General features: G+C 37.2%; 4 protein-coding genes across 7 annotated transcripts; 1 reads left to right on the top strand and 3 right to left on the bottom strand.

Annotated features, from left to right (window-relative positions):
• Window positions 1–220: 220 nt before the first annotated feature.
• Window positions 221–15672, bottom strand: LOC142976473 (mitochondrial protein C2orf69 homolog). Of its 3 annotated transcripts, none has more exons than XM_076119860.1 (10): window positions 15549–15672; window positions 12744–12906; window positions 12223–12350; window positions 11038–11151; window positions 10067–10175; window positions 9536–9630; window positions 8666–8821; window positions 4491–4597; window positions 3953–4065; window positions 221–3625 (listed from the first exon to the last, which is right to left on the bottom strand). In XM_076119860.1, exons 2-10 carry the CDS (start codon window positions 12870–12872, stop codon window positions 3488–3490), a joined length of 1089 nt encoding a protein of 362 aa, XP_075975975.1. In that variant the 5' UTR covers window positions 12873–12906; window positions 15549–15672; the 3' UTR covers window positions 221–3487. The 3 variants fall into 3 exon arrangements, with proteins under 3 accessions (XP_075975975.1, XP_075975974.1, XP_075975976.1); XM_076119859.1 differs by lacking the exon at window positions 15549–15672 and adding an exon at window positions 14955–15186; XM_076119861.1 differs by lacking the exon at window positions 15549–15672 and adding an exon at window positions 14955–15186 and having other exon boundaries at window positions 11038–11142.
• On the bottom strand, window positions 5600–7901 carry LOC142976478 (uncharacterized). The gene is made up of 4 exons (XM_076119870.1): window positions 7344–7901; window positions 7082–7195; window positions 6818–6946; window positions 5600–6491 (listed from the first exon to the last, which is right to left on the bottom strand). Exons 1-4 carry the CDS (start codon window positions 7768–7770, stop codon window positions 6226–6228), a joined length of 936 nt encoding a protein of 311 aa, XP_075975985.1. The 5' UTR covers window positions 7771–7901; the 3' UTR covers window positions 5600–6225.
• Window positions 13386–14765, bottom strand: LOC142976711 (TWiK family of potassium channels protein 7). The gene has a single exon (XM_076120221.1). The coding sequence runs from the start codon at window positions 14568–14570 to the stop codon at window positions 13497–13499; it is 1074 nt and encodes a 357-aa protein (XP_075976336.1). The 5' UTR covers window positions 14571–14765; the 3' UTR covers window positions 13386–13496.
• LOC142976471 (uncharacterized) lies at window positions 15635–24382 on the top strand. Of its 2 annotated transcripts, none has more exons than XM_076119855.1 (7): window positions 15635–15769; window positions 16006–16419; window positions 16903–16998; window positions 17085–17555; window positions 17700–17906; window positions 18245–19023; window positions 19175–24382. In XM_076119855.1, exons 2-7 carry the CDS (start codon window positions 16127–16129, stop codon window positions 19423–19425), a joined length of 2097 nt encoding a protein of 698 aa, XP_075975970.1. In that variant the 5' UTR covers window positions 15635–15769; window positions 16006–16126; the 3' UTR covers window positions 19426–24382. The 2 variants fall into 2 exon arrangements, with proteins under 2 accessions (XP_075975970.1, XP_075975969.1); XM_076119854.1 differs by having other exon boundaries at window positions 15737–15875.
• Window positions 24383–24384: the final 2 nt, after the last annotated feature.

Genomic DNA, 24384 nt, shown 5'->3' with positions numbered 1-24384 from the left:
TATGTTTGTATTATTTACCTTGTCATTATAATCCAACCAACATATTCCTTCATCCCTTCCGATTTTTATTCATGCAGGTAGGCAGAACTCTACAGTAACACCAATATTCACCATATTTTCAGCAAGCAGGTTTTATTGACACTTGTTTTTAGATAAGTAATCTCCTTCTAAGTACACACTAAAGAACTATTTTAGAATTTCTTAAAATAAAAGTCTCACAGCTTTGAAAATAATTTATTCATCAAATTGAGATCAATTTTACACCATCCAAATATGATTAGTCGATTTTAAAGCAACTTATTTACACTATACATTGAATTACATTAATTATTTCTAAACATAGTATTTAACCCTAAATGATATTGACTGGAGGGCCAGCCTTAAAAAATAAAATAACATCTTCACTGCTTGAGTTGCAATACTGAAATAATACATTTTTAAGACATTGGTGTCATTTTGTTAACATAATAAAATCTTAGCTTTAATATTACGTCGGCGAAAAAGTCTTTTCGCATTATAGTGTGCATGAACTTGTAATAAAATCTTTCCTCTACACAAAAAAGCTCGATATTTGGATACCACACGAGCCCACTGAAAGAAACCTAATGAACCATGTACTCATTTATGATTCTTGAAGCCAAAGAGATTTTATTACAAGTTCATACACACTATAATGCGAAATGACTTTTCCCCGACCTAATATTTCGCGTTGAATGATTCATTTATAATACGGGAATTAACGCGAACACGCATTTAACCTTGAAATGCCCAACGTTACTACTTATGACTACTGAGAGTGCAACCTTCGCCGAAATATACAATTATATAATAAAATAAAATCTTATATTTGACAAAATATTAAATTATTAGCTGTCAAAGTAATAAAAACATAGTATTACATACAGAATCTGTACTATGTTACTAATTCATTCAGAAAATCTGCAGCCATATTCCATCTATGAGTGCAATGGTTTTGAACACAACCCTAGATAATGACTTGACACAAAATGTACACCAACCACACGTATTTGAACGTCTATTGATATAAATAATACCTTAAGCTGGGTACTTACGAGGTTTCATAGACAAGGGTTTTTTTTTAACAAAATAGTTAAAAGTGAAAAATGCCTAGACTTACTAAAGTCTGACAACTTAGTATAGAGCCTTGGATGTAAGATGTGACGGAGGCATACAAAATGTTGATAGCGTAGATTTATGCAGCAAACGGTTGTCCATTCACTAGGGATTTTTTGGACATACACTTAAATCTTAATTATACAACAGATCATTCGTGCATTCCATGACTCTGTACTTAGTTCTCGGATTATATACATATCTGCAACTCAAACGGCCTCAAACAGACATGACAAGATTTTCACAAAACTGTCCGGCTAGCATTTAAGTCATTAGCGCTTGTGGGACGCTTTGAAACGCAGAGAAAAAATACCATAAGCAATATTTCATAAAAATAAAAGTTCTTACGTTTAAATATATCTCAGCTTTCTTCCTTTCTCGCAAGTACCCAGCAACACCTAAACCTAATTCACATAAGTAGCTGTCTACACAGTATACTTGTATTATTGAAACATTACATCTAACTCACAACGCTGACTCTTGGAGAGGGCGCCACACACTCGAAGCGGGGTCGTAGCACTATGTACACTACTATACTTAGTATATAATGCAATGGAACTAGCCGGCATTATAGCTCTCTTGCTATAAAGTCATTGTTTGATAAAATCACGTAACTTGGTTATAAATATAGTTTAAAATAGCTGCGTGATACGGCAAGCAAGAATAGGGGTGATTTAAAAGTCTCTCATAAATAATTAGTAACTCTTAAATTATAAATAACGAGTAACATTTTTCGCGGGTATTTTAAAAACAAATACATGGTTCATCCTTATATAAAATTTAAATAAATAAATTGAGATCAGAAATACTTTTTTGTAAATGAGTGTATCACGAAAAATGGCCGTATTGGAACAGAACTCATCACGTACTTATAATAAATTGTTAATATCAAACAAATATTTTTAAACGTACAATCTTCTCGGAAAGTTATTATAGTTTGGCACAAATATACTAAGTTACGTGTAAACGGATATTCCATTGCATTATATTGGTCTATGAACTACAATTAAAATTAATTGGCATGTTTATTACATAATAGAGGGCGCCACTAGCGCACTGGCCGTTCACTGGACAAGTTACACGTATTGTAATGTAATGGCTTATTAATCACACAATATAGTTTATTTGAGTGAGAGTTGGCTTAAACACGAAATTAAAATATGTACTGGAATTATCATTAACAATATGTAGTCAGTTTCATAATAAAACAAGTTCAAAATATTTCATGCAAGTTTTCACATTTTAGTAAAATACTAAAATAAATATTATTACACTGTTGATAAATTCATTAATATCTGCCATCAATATTAATGCCCGGATGCAGAAATTCTGCTTAACTAACAGATAGATTATCAGGTTTTTGACAGTTGTTTTTATACATTTGCTGAAAATCTAGCGAATAGGTTATCTGGCACTAATTCACAAGCTGCGATACTAGAGCTTAATGCTTCTTGGCTCTCAAACAATTAAAGTTATACATTTCTATTAAATCATATATGTAAGTGCTTTTTTTGTATCCATCATAGAAATAAGTCTTGAGTCTTTTAGTTAAAAAACATAATTTTATAAAATTGTCAACTCTCACACAAATAAAATCTCATAATAAATAATGATAGTTTTAAAGTAAACCTGCGTCGTCCCGCCATCACACGAGTCCTAACTCTAGGCGTGCTCACAGCATCACATCAGTCCTCAATGTTCTATCAATCGATTCTCAGTCCGATACCCACGGGATAATGCAGACAGGATTACTGTACTTAAATCAATTTGAGCGTTTAGACCTCTAGACTACCTAATATAGAGAGAATTTTAAAATAGAACTTTGAATAAATGTAATAATTGCAACTATGTATTTTTAAACGACTTTTAAAAAGAGGAGCAGGTTTTTTAGCTTTCGTTTTCATTCCTTCTTGTTTAGGGTGTAAGAAATAGCATCGTCGGCATACATAATTAATTATCATTAAAAAAATGATTAAAAACACTTTTCAGGTTACTTTAACATTGTTAGGACGCTGTTTCGACTCATTGTAAACGTAGAAATAAAATAATAAATTATTGTACACAGAATTTTAAAGTCTTCATTTACATTAAAATTAGAATTTAGGCCATATTATTAAAAACATCACATATTTGGATTCTGGATCATCACCCAAATACTTTTCAATAAAAAATCTAAAGTCTATTAGTTTTTTTTAAGAACTTAAAAGACAACTTAATAGTTTGTATAAATTGCCAAAAATATGCCACCGATTGCCAGCAAAAATAAATAAAAACGTTTAGCAAACGAATATCTATTATTTTTTCTATAAATCCTGTCTACATCTCCCAGGGTAAGCCTACTCATACGTGACACCTACTGGTCGTCGTCGGACGAGTCCGGCATGCTGACCGGCAAGTTGTCCTGCATGCGCTTGAAGTCGGCCAGCACCTCGAAGTGCATGTGCAGCGTGTACGACCTGCAGGGCACGTGCTCGTGCAGGTACCTGTTTACCTGGAATAGAAATACTTACGGTTAAAATTAGATTTCGTAATTTTAGTCGCTGTGTTGAAAATTGTTTAATTTATATGCAATTAAATGTATTAAATGTATGACAGAAATTTTAGGCATTGCATGCCTTGATATCCTTGCGATGTTTTCCTTCACAGTTAGAGCAAGTGATAATTATTTCTAATACACACATAACTTCGAAAAGCCATTGTGCCTCGGATACCAGCGACCACTTTGTGTGGGAGGTGCCAACTTAAACCTATCGGCTATCACTGTTATCCTGAAGGTATAGGCAGAGGTATAGGAATGTACTATATTTGGTTGTGTTACCTTAGCGCCAAGTTTCTTGAGCAGACCGGTGAAGGCCTTCTCCTCCCGGCCGATCCACGGCCGACCCTCGTCCTGCACCTGGTACGGGCTCACGTGAATGTACACGTTCACATCTGTCAACAACAAACAACAATTCCTTTAAAATAAAAACGTACTTCATTTAAAATAAAATGTACCATAAGTATCACGATTAAGCGAAAAAAGAGGATGTGGGTATTTACCATCTCCTCTAAAATACCCCTATTCAAGACTCATAGGTCTGAGTGACTACAAATAATCTGATCGGTTGTTTAGTCTCATCTCCTAACAGTGATCTAAACATGGCCTAAATTATGTTCAATATTTATCCCATCAATATTTTCACTTCAAAACATGCTTCATACAAATTAAGCTTCACTCTAGGTCCCCTTACATAATAATATGTATTATGTGAACATGAGTATATTTAACCTAAAGCCCGATTTTTTGTAAGTTTTATTTCGATTTTGATTGACTGATTATAAGCTTAGTAGAACGTACAAGAAATTGGACAACTTACTAAGCCTAGTGAGCGTTTCGAGCAGACTGCGCGAGGTGATCCAGGTGTTCTTGCCGCCCGCGTGACCGCCGTCCAGCCAGTACATGTCCACCACGCGCTCCATGAACCTATAACAATATTTAATTACAACTATTTGGGACAGCATATATGCTATACACATATACAGGTATTTTTGCTAAGATAACTTTAAATGAGGATTATTTTATTATCGATTTCGGCATTCCATGACATCCCTTAATTTATGCACGCACGAAGAGATCCGACTCTAATAGGATCTAGTTTTTATTTAGCCTTTGGGTACGGAAGCCTTACTTAACATTTCACTAGGTATAATATCCATACCACCTACAAGTAATAAGACGTTCATAGTTATCATCTTAAACACAAACAAATATTTGTACTGTGTGGGATTTGAACCCCTCGGACACATTTAGATATTTATCAGATAGATAAAACTTCAAATTGTGGTTTTACACATCTCGAGTTTGTCAGATAACGTAGTGTTACTTCAGTTTGAAGTAGGTGTTCGTTTTTATCTGACAGATAACGATTGCAAACATTGTAAACTTCCAGATAAGAACTTTTCAAGTTGTTTATAAAAATATGTAGTTTAACAAGATATTTTCCTCAACCACTGAAAAGAAAAAAAAATCCATGGCTTAGCGGTTACGGCGCTAGGCATCAGCGACGTCGGCCACCGCCGACGGCGCTGCGCCTGTGGAGGCCTCACATTAATAATTTCATAATTTGGTTCACTTTAAATTAATGGGTCTTTCCACTGCAACGTAAACAGGCCTAGTGAACTTGATGACGCCGACGTACACATTTGGTCTAGCGCCGCCACTGTACCTTGGTCGTCTGACAGTATGATTATCCCACCCGGAGATTCTTAGCACCTCTTGCTCCGGGATTTCTTTTGTTACCGTCATTGTCAAGAGGATTTCTTGATATGCGGGGAACTTGGGGCCATAGATTTCGTGCTTTCGTCATATATGTAGGATTTGGAATAAGATAAGGAGGAAAAAACTTACTATATGATATTGATAATATTTTAAGTAACAGTAAAATTTCTAACTTTCGTGTTTTAAAATAAAATTGTCATATAACAGTTCATAGTATTTATTAAAAGTATTGCAAGAACATAATGTAAGAAACTTTATTTCATTTTATTTTTATCACTTTAAAACAGATGTAGGTATGCAAACATAATATAAAAACATGTTTCTTTAAAAAGTTTTGAATTTCTTTCACACTTTGAAAATCCGTGAAATTCATCTACTCTGATAAAAACTTAACCTTATTATCAATTCAATTCCTTGTTATTAAAAACACATTATTTATTGTTAAAAGTTCTACTTATACAATAGTGTAGTTGACTACCATTCAAATCAGCTACTCTCTTTATAAAATGTCAGAAACACATTTTAGTATAGAAATACGACATAGTGACATCACAAACTTGTATTTTCGTTGGTATCAAACAAGTGCCTATAAAGTTTCAGTCTGTAATAATTTCAATATCAACATTTAGAAAAAAAATTACATAGCATGATATTGTTAAACATTTTACCAATACAAGTATAATGTGGTAAATACTTGTATTTAACTATCATAACTGTCTGTACTTGAATTAAATGAATAATTGAATACATAATTTGATTTTGAATGTTTTTTGTCTTTAACAACTCAACTACTCCATTCATAGAACAGAATACAAATAACATCTATACAAATGTCATTTATGTTTCCTTCTAAACTTCTTCAATAACTCTATTTTGAGCAAACTATGTTCTTTCTCTAAGTCATTGATACATTTCTTATGTTCTAATTCCTGTTCTAAATATTTCCTCTGTATAATCTTCTGTTCTAACTCTTCTGTGAGGATTTTTCTTTTAATTGCTTTATGGTGTAATTCTTCTGTTTTAATCTGTCTTTGTAATTGTGCTATTTTTATTTTTTCCTTTATTAACTGGTAGAAGGGTCTTCTTTCTTTCACTTGGCCTGAAAGAAAGACATAGGTGGTTAAAAAATAAATTCTGTACTTTGTCTGAAACTTAAGGATGTATTAAAGTAAAGTATGTTTTCTAAAATAAGAATTAAGCTGCAGTCATGGGATTATAATGAAAATTTTTTTAAAGCCAAATCCTTGTTTTACAGAAAAAATTAAGTCCCTTCATGGGAATTAATTTATTTTACTAAATTATAAATAAAATTTGCTCAGCTATGGTTATAAACAAAACGAATGCCTAAAATTCATGGTAAAAATTAATACAAGATTTTGATATTACAGTTTTGAAAAAGTCTTAATTAAAGTATGTTATGCTAACCCATAAGAACATGTTTCCTAGGTCTTGGAGTAGATGAGCTTCCCTCAGTGGGTTGATTTGTTCCCTCAGTTGGATCACTTCCTGGCTGATGGTTCAGAGGCTCTATTTCTATTGTTGTGTCTAACATACCTAAAAAATACAAATTATAACTCTTAGTGTGTTTTACAAATAGGAAAGAAAATTATTGTACTGCATATCCATATTTAATATTATATTAATTTCATTCTGTATCTGTATCTTTCTGAGAGTATTTTTAAAACTTACGTGGTGGTTGTACTACTTTTGGCTCCTCCCGAGGCGGTAGAAACAATTTAGGTGCAGGAGTCTCAATTTCCTGATTTCTGCTTTCTATTACCACATTACACAGCATGTGTGCTTCTAAAAAAGATAAATTTTATGATAAGAAGGAGATAAAAGTAAAGGGTAAGTTAAGTAAGTTAACTTTAGCATAGAATGTACTAAGCTGTGGCACAAACTTAATAAGAATAACTTGGTTAAATTTTGAATTGTATTTAACAAAACTTACCTGGCATAACATAATCCGAGTCATAACTGTCGCTTCCTTCGACAGACATACGAAGCATGTTCCTGACTCTCTGATCTAAAGGCGATAAACGACTACTAACAGTACCACTACCGCTCTCGGACTCCGCTTTCACTAAAGCACTCTTTCTTCTCAAGTCTCTTTTCAAAGCTTCGTATTTTAGCTTCAAATGTTTATGATCACGATACACAATAGTAGATAAACTGTTGAACTCTGTCTCAATAGTTTTCCAAGCTATCTCCTTACATTGCCAAGTAGCCGCGTCACTTTTTTTATTTTCTATAATGTGTATCTTCGCCTCCGCGAGTGCTACGAGAAGTTCCGTCTCTTCAACAGTGAAATTTACATTTCTCTCACGTTTTTGCTTAGTTTTCTCCGCACTATCCATTTCCTTTTTCAATTTATCCATTTTAATAAATGTTTTGCGGAATTATTCGTAAGTAAAAAGATTTTATCAACACAGAAAGTAGCGTCCACCATCCGGCAGCAAAACCACAAACGTAAATCTCGAATGACAGTTGCGTTTCGTTTTCGCTAAGACATTCGGAACGCAAACGCGTTTAACCTATTGACTGATTTTTTTATTCCTTTGCCGTAAAAATATTAATATTTTATCAAGAAATGGATATATCATAATTTTTTATGTTGTTATATTTATTATGTAAACGAACTATGTTTAATACATTTTCTTTTTGAAAGTCGTGAATATGAAAGTTATTAATTTACACTAAAGTAACGAAACGTAAACGTGAAGTTGGCATTCCACGAATCGATATCTGGCAGATAAATGTTATTTATCTATTGGTCTACTTTAGTTTATCAAGAAGGTTGATAGATGAAACGAATAAACGTATCAGTAAAAAAATGGTATTGAGGGCGTTTTATATTTCGCTGGCCGTTATCTGCTAATACATTAGCACGAATACTTTATGTTTCAATTTGTAGGCGAATGCCGTATAGAGTAACTTAACGAAGACCTTGAACCGGTTGTACTAAGTTGGTGCCGGTGGTAGAAAAAATCGTTCAAATCAATAAAACAATAGTCCTCATTTTATAATGTCCAATACCCAACTAACATTTAAACATCGTAAAAAATAATTAGTAATTATCTTATAACATTACCTACGCAAACACGATGACTTCGAAGTTTACGATTACGAACATTTAAAATAAGACTTTGTAATGATGATATTTAAAAAGTTCTAGGTTACTACTAAATTATTCTCCAATATTCATTTCCTTTATCAGCAAACAAAATCAACAGTAAAATACAAACTACGTTTCATACTATTAATTACACTCACCTCATCATATGCACATCTCCTGGAGTGAGGGTCTTCGTATAATGGAACTCGTAGATGAGCTGGTTGAGGACCACACAGCCCTTGCTGAAGCCCACTAGTGTCAGCTGACTCTGATCCAGGGCAAGTTTCTCACGCCACCACAATGGATCCGTCACACTAGAACAACACTAGCATTGTAAGAATTATGATGGAATAAACAACTACTATAGTTGATTGATGAAAGGATGAAATGTTAGAAGAAAACTTTGGCAACAAAAAGTATTTATTTTATTATGTGGTATAGATCACATGCATGTGTTTTTGGATGAGTCTGCCATCTTAATTTTCAATTGTCAAATAGTGTGCTTTGAAATAAAAAGAAATTAGATAACTTAATTGAATTGTAAAAATATAAGAAAATACATTTGCTGAGTGTCAAAACATCTCTTAGTTTGAGATTTTTCAGTTGAGGGGAGGATGGCCCATTGCAAAGAAATGATTGCGAGAGATTGGAAACTTTAAAGATGAACGCCATCTTTCTTACTACTTATTTACAGTGTGTTTATAAGTAAGGTCAATAACAATGACGCTGAATGCCTACACGAGCTCCGGTTGGCAAGTTGTAGTTACGTCAATTCTCCTATTACCTAGGGGACGGGATGAGACGCCACCTTAATCATCTGCAAATTGCAATAGATGTATTCAGGCCAATGATGATGATGATAAGTAAGGTAACTATTTAAGGTTGTTTCAACATTCAGCAAACAAATTCTCAATCAACAAAGCCTATTCATAAATAAGAAATAATACAATAAAATGAGTAATAAAACAACAGCTAAGCTAAGATAAGGTAAGCTACAGACGACATCCATTGGAACTAAACCTACTCACGGCTCGGGTTCAGTGGCCTGCGCCGCGGCGCTGTTGGTGGCCGCGCCGTTGGACCGCCCCGCCTCGGCTCGCTCCGGCGAGTGGATTGCTGCGTTCTACATCATAACATATCTTTAATAACATGTCATGCAAATTAATAGAGCCTTGTATGCAAGGTTCCCAGCCGGCAAAGGTATGCAAAATTTAGAATTTAGAACATCAGTGACCCGCAAGCGTAACGGTACAAATATGGTATGGTACAGAAATACATAGAACTATTAATTATAATCTAAATGACTAGTGCATGCCACGGCTCTCCATTAAGGTGTCGGAGTATAGGTTGATTGTGCAAATGTTAGCATCTTTTTGAATTTTTTGACACTATGACAAGACGTATATATTTGAATGAAGCAAGGAAAGTTTGTAAGGATTGTACCAAGTGTCGTTATTTTATCTTTGCCTACCCCTATGGAAGCAAGCGTCATTTTATGTAAGTATGTTTGAACCATAAAAACTGTTATTGTTGTCAATGCTCACATACATAGTACTCACATGTAAATCTTCAATGTCTATTTCTTCCGGCAAAGACACGGAGGACACAGCTTCAAGTAGTTCCGATGTTGGCATCGCTTTTATCCGCGTGGTCACTGCTTGAAGTAACCTGTTGACAATTCATACAGAATTTTGAATGGTAAGATTGATTAAATAATGGAGTCTTTAATGAGTGTAGTCTTAACATAGGCATTGCGGAATATTGAGATCATCGTCTGTGAAAACAAATCCTTATAACAAACCATGATTTGTCTTTAAGGACTAGGAACAGAAACAGATGATAAACGCCGATTGCAAGAGGTCAGTGAGTCTTAAATTCAAAATAAAATTTATGAAGGTTTTCAAACCGACTTCATAAAGCGGTCTACACACCAAAGCCGCTGACCCGGCGGCACAGCCCGGCGGCTTAGTGCCGGCGGGTTAACCCGGCGGCTTCAGAATGTCCAAGCCGAACGACTTTGCCGGCGGCAATGCCGGCGGCACGACAGCCGCGGCATGTGGTGTTCTAGTAATTGCCAAATAGTCGTAGAGATTGGCACGTCCAATCTCTACGACTAAGTCATTTAAAGGAAGACGACTTGGTTCTATACAAACCCATTTCTTATAAGACTTTCCTGAATAGAGAATGAATAAGTGATCCGTCACTACTCTATGAAAGCCGGCGGGCAACTGACTGAGTGAGTGGAGAGGGATGCCGTCGGCATGGGCATGCTGCCCCGCCGGCTAGCCCGCGCGGGCGCAAGCCGGCGGCATGATTGTACAAAATAAGGCCGGCGGGTTGGGCCGGCGATCCGTGCCGCCGGGTCAGCGGCTTTGGTGTGTAGACCGCTTTAAAAAGGATGTTATCAATTCGATATTTTTTTCATGACTTGTTTGCCTCAATCTGGTCGTAAATGCTGTCGTCAATGCTAATCCTAGTCAAAAAGGTGAATTGAAGAAGTTAAATGAAATATATTTATGTTACTACTTACTTCTCTAAATGATGCAGCGCGTTATGCGTGGGCGTGTGCTCGGGGATGCCGGCGTTGTTGCTCGGCACGAAGTTGTCGTAGCAGCTGAAGCTCTTGTACTCCACCCTGCAACACCTTCACCGTCCTTATTTGCCTTGTCACTTATTGACACAACTTCACACTGTATACAGCAATCGACAGCAATTGGTTATATTGTACTACACAACAGTAGCTCGATTCTCTACAGTCTAACGCATATCGAGAATTTGACAATTAAAAAGTACTGAATTTTTAGTTTCTCTACAATCCGCCAGGGGCGCTGATTAGGTTGTCAAACAAAATCTCGATAGCTGGCTGTCGATACTCGATAGTTGAAGAAAATCGCGCTACATATAATAACTACTGCTACTAGCGGATCCAGGACGCATGTAGCCTACAGTTTACACTAGAGTTCATGACCAAAAGTATATCAGTTCATTAGCTCCACACTGTACTGTCACACTAAATCGATATTTCCCCATTCAGCTCTGCTGACCCATCAGTGTAAGTACCCACTGACCAGGAGGGGTTGATTAGGCAATGGTTTCATTTTTTTTACCCATTACTGTCCCACTGCTGGGTACTGCTGGGCAAGGGTCTCCTCCCGAACGAGGGAGAAGAGACCTTTGGGTGATCCAAATTTTTTAACCCCATTATTAGAATCACATCCAAGATGATTCTAATAACTTTTACGAAGTTGTATGTACGTGCAGCGCGGCGTCAAAGCACCATGCAAATGTTTACCTTTACATACAGTTAAGATAGATCTTAGGTAAAAGGATCCAGTTACAAAGTAACTTAAAAAACAGCAATAACAAACATGCGGCCATAGAAGTTGAAGACTCTGAAACTTTAAAAAAGAAAAATAAAGATCTACAAAAAACATCGCATAACATTATTTTCGAATTTTCCATCAGTTATATTTACAATACAAAACTTGGTCGAAATCTCTAGAAAATAAAGTCTTTGATCCGACTGTATATAGATTCTTGATCCAATATCTATATAATTAAAAGCATTTTAATGATTCTTCGAAAGATATCCACCAATGGAAAATTCAGTCTTTGACTACAAACATTCGCATATCACAAAACTACTACTATACATCTTGCGATATACATAAGCCGTCAGCTTAAAGTCTATCATATATCAAAGATATTGTCTTACCTAGAAGGTCTGACGACCAGTATGTGTTTGGTCGGGAAGCTGTGGCCGAGCATACGCGCCGTATTCTCCAGGTTCCATTTCACGTAGTGACGGTTGTCGCGGTGAGATTGCATCACTTCTGGGTAGTCCTGTACAGAGATCATAAAATATACTAGAGAATAGCATTATAAACCAAAATTAAACCACTAAATACGTTGCTTAGCGCAAAAATATATTTTCGTATTTCCTTGACTGACACCAAAAGGTAAAACTAATTAGCTTTCTAAATTCCTATGACGATTTTGAGGGCGGTATTTTCAGTTAAAAATAATTTCTTAAAAGATGGTTAAAGAGGGAATAAAACTAAAAACAAAATTTAAAAAAAAATTTGGTTGAGCTAGTGCTAAAATTCTAAAGAATATGTTTATTAGTCTGGATAAGTACTACAGAACTCAATTTTAAACGATTTTTAGGCAGAGACAAACAGTAAAATAATAATAATCTTGATATCTCTTCACACAAAATTCAAAATTGGTGTATACCTGAACATCTCCTCCAAAGAACACGAGGGTCTGAGGCCCGAGTGGCGGCGCACGTGCTGCCGGCTGGAACAGCGCGTCATTAATCCGCGCCTCGTGGCCCACCAGGCGCCGCAGCCGCAGCGGCAGCATCTTGCGACCTACTGCTCCTATCCTTGATGTTACTCTGTTGGATAAATGTAACGTTAATATGGCGGTTCAGTAGGCTTTAGTACTGCTATTACCGGTCTATTCATAGTAGCTAAGGCTACCAACTACAGAAAGAATGACTAAGTATAATGATAACACAAGTGGATAAAACTCTAAAGAGACTAAACTAAAAAGATGTTCTGGACATTTCAAAATGTCTTGACAAGTGTGATAGAATTTCAAATTCGTACATTTTTTAGGACGGAAACATCCTATAATACACCTCCCCTTACTGGGAGGAGAGTAGAGTTAAATGGTCAGTATAGAGTATAATCTAATAGTTTCTTGCACTTTATAGATGCTATAAACTGATACAAACCTATGTACATGCTCAGTTTTTAGTGTCAGAATCTAATAAGACATTTTCAATGATTCTTGCTCTGCACTTGTATTGAATATAACAATTTCAATTCATTATAATACTTAGGAAATAATAACAAAATAAAACAAATACTATAATTTAAATGCATTTATTTTTCTTAACATTATGTTAAACAGACAACTCACTATATTAGAAGAGGCACTAATTAAACATATAAATAAATTATCACTTATTCATTAATTACGTCATTTGAGATTCCTGCTCTGTTTCTGATGATAATACTTAGTATCATTCATGCATACAGTGATCTTCAGTGTAATGTCATCAAGACAATTCTTCAGGTCTTCTCTTAGCTCTCGTACCTTCACTCGGACATCCTCGCACATTAGGTTATAGCACATCGCAACAAGTCCCATGCCCAACAGCACATAAATAAAGTTAATTACAAGTTTTAAATGTGAACCGCCAGCAGAATCAGCAATATTCGCTCCAGGCACAAAGTCTCCAAAGCCAATCTTGCATAAACTTATAACACAGAAGTAGGTTGAGTCCAAATAGTTCCATTTCTCCCAAGCTCCAAACATTATTGTACCAGTCAGTATGTAGAATGATATCACCCATAGACAAGCAGTTGATGGAACCGTAATCTTCCTCTTCACAGGCTGCATTTCCCCGTCTTCAAATAATGTATCATCTCTTCTGCTGCACTCATGAGCAGTTATATACAACCATTTGAAGGTCTTAGCCAAAACTTTACCCATATTACAAAAATACAGCACGTAGATGGGTATCCCAAAGCATGCGTATGCTATTGTACTGACTTTACCCCACACCGTCTTAGGTACAACATTACCATACCCAATCATCGTAAACACTGACAGAGAGTACATGAGAGCTGCAGGAAATGACCATGTATCCTCAGCTGAGAGACCATTGTATCCAGTATGTATTGCAGATGTGATGTTATTTTGAAAAACTCTCAACACTTCATTAACTTTCAGCACCCAAGCGGTCTCATTGAACACGTTCACATTGACAGTAATGTTCCACAGAGACTCAGCACAGTTCTGTCTCAGTCTCCTCACTTCTTCCAGTTGTTCATCAGGGCTGTCTTTTTCGATGTGCATGAAGCCCGCGGCGCCGAGGATCGCGTAACAAACAACAAGGGCGCCAACACCCACTTGTGTAAACATAAATGCGATGAATTTTCTGAAACAGTCTTTAATTTTCTCTCTTGGGTCACTGCCTATTGTCGACGATGAGTCTCTGCTCCTCATGGAGCCGTGGAAACTCGCGCTCGTGGGGTGTTGTCGCTCCATAACAATATTTTTGATGTTTTGGCAAAAGGGGAGTGGAGTAAACGGAAAATATCGTCACGCCGGCGTGAACTATTTCGAGAATACAGTTGGCATCGCGCCAGCAGACTTGTTTGACATTGATTACAAAACATTACCGTGTGATACACTTGGTAACGTAAACTGAGACTAATACATGCCGGTTATTCAGATAATTTATCAATAAAACTATCATTATAGCCTATGAGATGGTTTAAATGAGGAATATTTACTTAAAAACTGGATACTCTCTCTAGAAAATACTTGTAAACACACTACATTCTTACAAAAATTATAATGTAAATCTTACTGCAGATTCTAGAAATTAATAGTAAATTCAAATAAATACAGAAATTACACGAAACTTACATTTTAGCGAATTATCATTCGCATATCGTGAACTAGTCTATCCAAACTATTTGTATTTATAAGTAACACAATCGCGAGAACGTTGCACTGACTTCAAATATTTTATTGGCACAGAACACGAAACAACATTTGCAAGGATTAGCTACAATAAATATCTCCAGATTCAGGCAATTTGTAGAAATTATTTTGACAAATTTTTGATTGACATGTCTTTTTGACAAAATTGTCATTCGCGATTAGACATAGTGACAGAAATTTTAAGGAAATCGATATAACTGTTTAAAAAGAATCGATTACATGTATACAAAAAATACTTTTACGAATAATCTTGGTATCATAGGTAAATTTTCGAATTTTAATGATTTGGTTGTCTGTAATTTACACGCTTTTCTATTGGTATCATGCTTGCTCATAATGAGAAATTCAAGTGTTTCTATACTTAGGTAGGTACACGGTAGGTATCTACCGCTACCATAATTTTTGGAATCCCTATTCTCATCTCTGTTCATTGATTTTTTAGTAATCTGTTGTGCTTCGCCACGTTCCAAAGTTACAGACATAGTATCTTTAGCATTAAAAATTGGTTTCACTTACTTTTACTTGATTCATATACTGCCATCTCTTTGCTGATGCTAAAAATTTAATTATTTTTGATAGGAACGTGGAGAAAATCAAAAACCACACGTTTTCTTGGCGTTGTTTGTTATCCGGCGTTGCGTTTTTATTAAAGTTTATCGTTTATTTCCGCTGTTACAATATAAAATGTAGTGTGGGGCTATTGTCCAATGCACATATATTAGTTTTTATCAAAATTTGTGAGTATTACATGTTATTTTCATTGCTAAGAAGTTATGCGATTACTCCCTGCTAATGGCTGAACAACCTAGAATTTATCAGTGACGGGGGACGCGGAGGCAAATAGTACGTATGAAATAAATATGTAATTATTTGTATAGTAGTCGCGCTGGAACGTTAGTTCAGTTGATAAAAGTAATAATACCGTGACAAAAGCCAAGGTCATGGTGATCGCTAATGCCGACATTTTTTTCAGGCAATAGACATGTAGCCGCAAATTAGATTACAATACGATGTTTGCAATAGCAGCGTTCACAACAGCCATTTGACACAGATGTAAACGTAATAGATGGATCATACTTAGCATAGTCGTAGTGATGGAGTCACCCATTCAGTTAGACGAGACCGGCGCGGAGTGGTTGGAGCTGGAGCAGCTGATCGCGGGCTGCCCCAAGCCGACTGCGATCGACGTGATCGGAGGCATATTCTGTAACATTTGTCACTCAACGTTCGGCAACAAGAAAGAATTCGACCGGCACTATACCGAGCAGCACAGTAACACTCCGTCGGGCATAGTGTACACTTGCGTGGTGTGCCGCAAGGAGATAGCACCGTACCCCAACTTCCGCAACCATTGCTACCAGGCGCACGTCGTTAAAGACAGATTCAAGTAAGTCTATCACACCTTCACATCTTCTCATTGTAATAATAGACCCATAGCCAGGTCCTCCTAAAGCAGAAATTCTATTTACACCATAGAATATAAATATGTCAGATATATATTACCCTGTGACCTTGTAACAAGATAGACTGTAACTATGAAATATTCAACAAGTGATTTCTTGGATTGGGCTTGAAACTTAGCAGACCACCTGTTAATCCCTTTATGTATTTCTAGAGTGTATATTATTATATATAAAGTGAAATCATCTAATATGATGATGCATACAAAAGTCATGGCTGGTTAAATCATATAATTTGTTTTAAAATAGTCACTCCTCATTTTTACCTATTATATTTGGCTAAGACAATAGATATTGTTGTTTAATTAATAGTCAAATGGAAGTCAATATACCATATACCAAGATTTTTATTAACACTTGATTCACTTCCTTTATCTTTTATTGATTTATATTTCTTTGCAATGTTTCAGATGTGAACATTGCAACAGACAATTTTCAAAACAATCCATACTGAACAGTCATATTGATGCTGTGCACATCTTTCGGTGTGCTTTATGCCAAAAACAGTGAGTTTTGCCACCATACCTATAATTAATTATTTGACTTTCTTAATTGAGGCGAAAGTACCTAGTACTAATTGCATATGTTTCAGATTCCCCTCAAAAAATGAACTTCATACACATCAAAACCTTCATAAGCGAGAAAAGGAGAAACCTCCATACCCATGCCAACAATGCTCAAAAACTATAGAGAGTGTTGATATGTGCGAATTGCACATTGATGAGCACTGCAAAATTTTGTACCCATGCCCCATCTGCGATGAAACTACAGCAAGCAAGATCGAAACTGCCAAACATTTGACAAAGCACTTTGACGAAGTTCTTACAAATGAAATCGACAACACCGAGATCAGTGCCGATTGTTCCGTGGACATGCTGGGAGGAGTCCTCTGCTGCTATTGCGATGAACTATTCAAAAATCGAACAGACTTCGATCTGCACTTCTGCAATGAACATTCTAATCAAGAAATCGTTTACTCCTGCAACATATGTGGAAAACAGTACCACAAATACAATTTGTTCGCCAACCATTGCCATTTTCACGTCTCCAAAAATAGATTCGAGTGAGTATTCAATATTTACAGTGTCATATTTGCCTATTTATAATTATACGACAGATTAAAAAGAAGTTAATTAGGAGACTGAGTCTCATTGCGATTTGGTGTATTACGCAGGAATAGTTATACTGAGTGTGTGTTTATCCACAGATGCGTGGAATGCGGCAAGTTGTTCCCGCGCGTGTCGCTGCTGGTGCTGCACACGGAGGCCTTCCACACGGGCGCGGGCGACAGCAAGCCCTTCAGCTGCGTGCAGTGCGGACACGCCTTCGGCAGCGCCTGGCGCCTGCGCGAGCACATGCGCGCCGCGCACACCGCCACCTCCTTCACCTGCCCCGTGGACGGCTGCCAGATGACGTGAGTCTGCCTTGTTCGCCTCGAGAATGCATTGCCTAATGTTTTATTTTAGCCCCTGCAAATTTTAATTTGACGCTGGCGAATTTTATGTTTTATTTTTATAAAGGTAACTCGAAGGATTGCTGGTGTTTCATACAAAAAACTGTCATAATAATATGTGGACCTCACACTGCAGGAATTGGATCTACGATCGCGCCTTGGAAATTGCTTCGTAACTACCTTAACGACTACGCCGTAGACGTCAGCTTGATTAACTAAATACGCCAAGAAAGTCACTCCGCTAACTGCGTCAACCGGTTAGCGCATTAGCTAGATCAACATTATATTTTAATTTGCAGGTTCGAAGCGCCCCGAGAGCTAATCTTGCATCAGCGCAAGCATCAAACATCTCGCGACAACTGGTGCCGGCAGTGCGGGCTGCAGTTCACCACGCTGTCCTCGTGCCAGGCGCACCTCGACGTCCACCGCAAGAAGCAGTACACCTGCCCCGTCTGCAACAAGGAGTACCGCGAGAAGTACTTCATCATCAAGCACATCCCCACGCACTTCGAGTCAGTGCTCCACGTGTGCAAGGTCTGCGGCAAAGTGTTCAACGCTCGCAGCCGACTCGTCGAACACACCAAAACCCATTCCGAAATTAGAAACCACAAATGCAGCTACTGCGGCAAGGGGTTCATGAGGCCCCACCAGCTCGAGCAACATCTCAACATTCACACCGGCTCCAAGCCTTACAAGTGCATGGTCTGCCCCAAGTCCTTCGCCAATCACCCCAATTGGATGAAACATTTGAAAAAGATACACAACATAGATAAAAACAAATTGAAAACGCTCGCCGAAGATAACAAGAAAGCTAATAAAAACGCGCCCGTCGTTAAAAATATTATAACTGTCGACAAAAACGACAGTGAAACGAAATGCGAATCGGGAATCGAATCTACAAGTCCCGATTTGTCGCTAGATAACTATATATTCGAGTCGGATGACAGTACGGTCGACAGCATCGACCCCGCGATCATCGAGAAGGACTGGTGCATCTTGAACGAGAACGCTTTCATCGAAAATAGTCTACAGTACACAGATATGCTGCCCGTCGTTAACAACACCACCCTCGAAATCGGTGAGTATGTGTGGTATTTAGATTTCATGTGGTGCACTCAGTTAAGATATCTGCTGGTTTTGACTTAACTTTTCGGTTTAACTCCATTATTGCCCAGATCATTCTTGCGATCAATGCTTACTCTACTAATCGATGTAAACTATGATTGCAGAAGCAAAAACGAGCGTAGAGGCTATCTCGGGCGTGAGCGCCATGAGCGCGGCGAGCCAGGGCGCGGTGCTGCGCGAGTACGGGCCGGAGTTCAACGTGGACGACGGCATCCACCTGGACGAGCCCTGCCTGCTGCCGCACATCGACCCGCTGCTCACCATCAAGGCGCCGGGCCCGCCGGCCTGGGAGCCGCGCGTCACGCGGGTGTACGGCGACGAGCGGCTCGCCGTCGTCGACGCGGACGTATACTGACGTACGTTGGATCCGTATTGCGACTAGACGTTTGTAGTGAATAGTATTCGTTGCGGCCGGGCGAGTTTGATCGCTCCGTCGCGATTCGAGATCGAAGTCGCTCGACCGACCCCACAGCTACCTCAGCCGGAAACGACTATATACCTCAGTAATCCATAGGAAATATTTTAATGTAACTGTTGATATATACATTTATATAACATAGATCCCACCAAACGTTAGTTGGTTAATGTTCTTTAATCATATTCATAATAATGCTACCTCATTTAGTTGTTTAAGTTATCGCTTAAGATGTTGCTTAAACTTATGCCTCGATACAGATGTAGATCAGAATGTAGTTGTATGTGCCATTTTATGATAAGTCGGCGACCGTTTGAAATAACGCGACGTTACTGTGGTGCTGGATACAGAATACACTGAGTCGAGCATATATTACATATTACTATATTATATTGTTAAATCCTGGATGACTTGTTACAACTACTGTTGTAGGACTATAGGTTATTTTATTTACTACCTGTTAACTGCCATATAGCTCTTTAACAAATAGAAGAGCGGGCTAACTGTTTTGTTTTGCATTACATTATACACTTAGCTATATATATACATTATACATATACAAAGACTTGGGTCGTTATTCGCGATTATTTCTCACGTCGCCGACTGCTGTCTAAAGACAGGCGCCAGTAAAATATTTAAATTGCTGTTTGAAGGATTCGGTTTCCAATATTGTATTATATTCGATGATTTCGATCCAAAGTTAGGATAAGACTATTTCGTGAACAAATTATTTGCGTTTGTAAATACTTTGGTATTAGCGGCACTCGTGATTGCATTTCGACGCTTCTTGAGGCCGCCGTTGGTCCTCACCCCGCTCCCCCCGGGAACAGAGTGTCAACATTTCATAGCACAAACTGACTTTACAATGTTATTAAACATTTGGCGAAAGATTTTTAGTTAATTATAAGATATATTATAGTTACTACAAAGACTAAATAATAATAAATCATTGTAAGCTGTTATTATTGCAATAAGCTACTGTATGCAGACAGTATAAGTGTTAGTTTTGCTCGTCCATCTACAGTACTGAGACCAACGGCGGTTTGCTCATGCATTTCAATTTCGATTCCTTTATTATTATTGTTATTTTTTTTATTCGAAAGTCGCGACGCAAAGCGTCGTGATTTTAGTGTAAGTGAATCGATAGTGCTGTGATATTTTTTATGTATATTTAGTGTTAAGGTTAGAGAGTGTAACGTAACGAGTGAGTACAAACAGCGTAATTAGTCGCGTGTTATGGCGGCTCAGATAGAGACAGGACACACGCGGCCCGGGCCGCGCCTACTTCGCGGAACATCGCGGACTGAGGGAGACGGCTCGACACGACACGCGGACAGAGGCCGGGCCGCACACTAGTGCATTCGGAAATAGAGAAATGATGTTGGTACAAAACATAGATGCGGAAGCATTCTTATTAAATTCGATCGATACCGGTGTTGCCACACCAAAAATACTTGACAATGTTTACTTAAGCAGAATCAAGCTGCAACTTAAAGATGTTGATGTAAATGTTAAAAAAGAGAAAAAATATTTAACTCCGAAATATATTTTGGAGAGAATTATTTACAAGTATGAAGAGAGGGGTCTTAGTGATAAAGATATCCAAAGACTGCTAGGTATTATAAGTTCTTTGAACATGAAATTCGACTTATAAGTCAGGGATTTATGCGGACTAAAGTCAGATGTTACGAAAGCAAAATAATGTAATAGACAACGGCGTAGCTATCGGATAATCATAGGCTTTGACAAGAAAACGACTAAATTAATAATGAAGTAAAGTATTGGGCGCCTCGAATCACCTGCGGAAGGTACGTCGGGCAGATGTGCGCGGGCACACGCGTCTGTAGTATCGGGTGTGGGCATGAGCGGGTCGACGACCCCGTGCTTCGAATATACACTACGAGATACTTCCCGCCGTGCTGCCCGGAGCGCCCCGCCCCCCCGGCCCGGGCGTGTCCGGACAGCGCGCGCGGGAAACTAACCACGCTAGATTGGTTCCCCCATGTTGGCGGACGCGCGGTAGGTGATCGAAAAAAATTAAAAAAAAAACTTCATGTGGCGTTAAAATTTGTACAAGTTTTGCCAATCAATGATAGCAGTATTCTATGTCTTTTTGTCGTGGTCGATGTTTGTAAAACTGTTATGTCTAAATTATATAAATATAATAATAAAAAAATATGATCCCTACCGCCGCGTCTCGTCCAATCGCTGTCAGTTCACTGCGAGCTTGTGACAGTTATAATATACATAGCATTAACTCACATACAATATAAGGATGTCTTAAACCCTCGTCTGAGGCTTTCATTATTCAATATAAATAGTACTTATTTCAAAAACTTCTGTAATCATGAGAAAACCATTTCGATGTTAAATTTTTGTTGCAAAGGGGACAATTGTATGTTTTCGAAGAATATTCGTCGAACAAAATTCATAATAAAAACAGAATAATTAAACGAGAACAGGGAAAGGAAACAAATTTTTATTAGGGTCGAGTAATTCTAAAATGTTACTTACATGAGTAAAATGAGTTCTTGTAGACTCATGATGTCCTCGATGAAATCTGGCCCAGTCCAGATAATATGAGATCACTGCGCTCGCGTTGCTAGATCCTAATAACTACACTAACCTGTTGGCCAAATTTTCAATGTCGAACCAGGGAGAATATCCTAAATATGAATGAAATGAAGAGCTAAATATCAGACCCCGAAAAATGTATTGGAATGAATTAATTCATTCTATATTTTGTAGCCTAATACAAGGGATTATCCCTTGAATAAGAAGAGGTCTGGGTTTAAGTAACCCATGACGCGGTCAGTCCATGAATGGGTAACCGCTCGACGACATCTAAAACTGTCTTATCGTTGGAGAGCATTAAAATTCCGCTCTAACCGCAATGGCTCAGCAAAAGACTTTAGAAGGGTTAAACTACTTTGACATGATCCACTAAACAGCTCATGTCAAATTAAGATGACGTTAGAAAATTTGGCCTGAAACCACTCTTTGAAATACAAATGCAATAGATATTATTTAGATCCGAAACTATCTCATTGTACCCTTTGCGACCGTATTTGTCCCTAGCTTTTAGGTGTTAGGTTATAGTCGATCACAGGGTATTGTGGTTCTATTTTATCGGAAGTGTTTATAAAACGATTAGTAAGCGACACGTCGCACCCGCAACATGATGGCTACGTAATACTACCCCAATACCCAATATGTGTACAGAATAGGTACCGTTCTAAATCTGTCTTAAAATATAAGGTTTGCAGGCCGGGTTACGATATACACTTACAGGGATTTATATAGAGCGTGTTGTAAGAAATCCGTTTACTATGTAATAAAAATATAATGTGTGTAAAATCTATAAAAAAAATAAAACGAATTTCTTTAAACAACGTTTTGCAATGGTAACGTTGCGGATCTGGCTATACGTTCATGTCAATCTTGGTACAAACAATCCGACGTACGCTTTATCTGCGTTGTGGATGATGGCCCAGCACCTCTCATTCTGAGATGAAGCAGTGGCATAGTTTATAAAAATTGGGCTGATTAACATGTTGTTCGCAGCCAAAATATTTTTTGGTCTCTTCTCAAGTGTCAACTTGAAGCCAGTTTTGATATGAACGTAATCCCAAAGTAATTGCTATATAAATAATCATTTCAGTGTAACGTTTGGTAAATAATAAGGTATGACATAAGGTAAGGCAATCGTAAAGTTTATCAAAACCCGGTCGATGTTTCATGTAGTAAGCTAAATTTCGTTTTCATTCAAGGGTTTTTATTCATTTTAGTGGATTAAAGAAGTAAAATGCATAATAAGTATACATAGTGTTACTTTCTGGTTCATTTGGCGTCGCATTTCGATATTGTGAACTGTTTTGTACATAATTCTGTAACAAATAATGAATTATCCTTGACACCTAACATACTGTCTAAATGTCTACGATTCTAAATGTACTTATTTTGTCGGCAAGACTGTTATTTACCCTTTATATTCCATTGTTAAACTTAGGTTTTATTGTATTTTTACAAGTTAGTGATTTACTGACTTGGAAATATATTTTATGAATTTTAATCATTTTATTTCTACGAGATGTTATCGAGGAGATGAAGTATAATACATTTTTTTTATAATTCAATATTTACATATACTTTTAAGTGCTTTACAAGTCTTGTCGTCTAAATATGTAGTCGGCCTAAATCATCGAAAGATGTTAGGAACTAGTGGACCATGATTTGATCGAGCTTATCGTAGCGTACTCGCTAATAGTGTTCTATTCTATCTGTAGTAGCTAAATCATGGCCTACTACACGTCTCGTAGGTGGAAAGGATAAATTTTAATCAGCTTTTTTTCGCTTTGATGTTTTAAACTTTTGAAATGATATGTATACTTTTAAGAAATTGTATTTTTTGTGCGTCAAGCTTGTAATTGTAAATAAAAAACGCTGTTACATTTCTTTTCTTATATTGGATAACTGTACGGAAATTGTTTTAAGACGTAGGCTCATATATTTAGCGCTAATAACCAAGACAGAAATATGTTCAAGTTGGAGCGACACTCAGCGGCAGGCGGCCGCGGCACTCGCGCATGTTTCTGCCTCGGCTCAGATACAATTAATGTACCGAACTACCTCTGCATGCCTCCTTGGATAACAGTAATTATAGATACTTTTTTGTTATTATTGCGAGTAACTTTACACATTGATATATTTTGTACGTTATATTAAACAGATAATTATAAGGGACATAGGTTTTACAGTTATATTATCGCTATATTGTGAGATGTACGATTTGATGTGTGCATGATAATATTTTCCGGTTTAATGTAGAACGCTACTCAAATCTGAATGGAAATTATTGATCCTTATACATTACATAATACAATCTGACTAGTTCAAAGT

The sequence above is a fragment of the Anticarsia gemmatalis genome, chromosome 11 (genome assembly GCF_050436995.1).
Source record: "Anticarsia gemmatalis isolate Benzon Research Colony breed Stoneville strain chromosome 11, ilAntGemm2 primary, whole genome shotgun sequence".
NCBI classification, from domain to species: domain Eukaryota; kingdom Metazoa; phylum Arthropoda; class Insecta; order Lepidoptera; family Erebidae; genus Anticarsia; species Anticarsia gemmatalis.
Note: the sequence above shows the minus strand (reverse complement) of the source record. Positions and strands in the feature narration are given on the sequence as shown.

Bases quoted from the DNA above. Each gene is read 5' to 3' on its own strand.
- LOC142976478 (XM_076119870.1), bottom strand. From the start codon at position 7,770: ATGGATAAATTGAAAAAGGAAATGGATAGTGCGGAGAAAACTAAGCAA. The intron at 7,196-7,343 runs GTAAGTTTTGTT...TATCTTTTTTAG, and splicing joins CTCGGATTATGTTATGCCAG to AAGCACACATGCTGTGTAAT. The intron at 6,492-6,817 runs GTTAGCATAACA...TCTTTCTTTCAG, and splicing joins TAGGAAACATGTTCTTATGG to GCCAAGTGAAAGAAAGAAGA.
- LOC142976473 (XM_076119860.1), bottom strand. From the start codon at position 12,872: ATGCTGCCGCTGCGGCTGCGGCGCCTGGTGGGCCACGAGGCGCGGATT. The intron at 8,822-9,535 runs GTGAGTAGGTTT...GTGTTGTTCTAG, and splicing joins CAGGCCACTGAACCCGAGCC to TGTGACGGATCCATTGTGGT. The intron at 3,626-3,952 runs GTAACACAACCA...TTTCTATTCCAG, and splicing joins TCAAGAAACTTGGCGCTAAG to GTAAACAGGTACCTGCACGA.
- LOC142976711 (XM_076120221.1), bottom strand. From the start codon at position 14,570: ATGGAGCGACAACACCCCACGAGCGCGAGTTTCCACGGCTCCATGAGG.
- LOC142976471 (XM_076119855.1), top strand. From the start codon at position 16,127: ATGGAGTCACCCATTCAGTTAGACGAGACCGGCGCGGAGTGGTTGGAG. The intron at 16,999-17,084 runs GTGAGTTTTGCC...CATATGTTTCAG, and splicing joins TGTGCTTTATGCCAAAAACA to ATTCCCCTCAAAAAATGAAC. The intron at 17,556-17,699 runs GTGAGTATTCAA...GTTTATCCACAG, and splicing joins GTCTCCAAAAATAGATTCGA to ATGCGTGGAATGCGGCAAGT.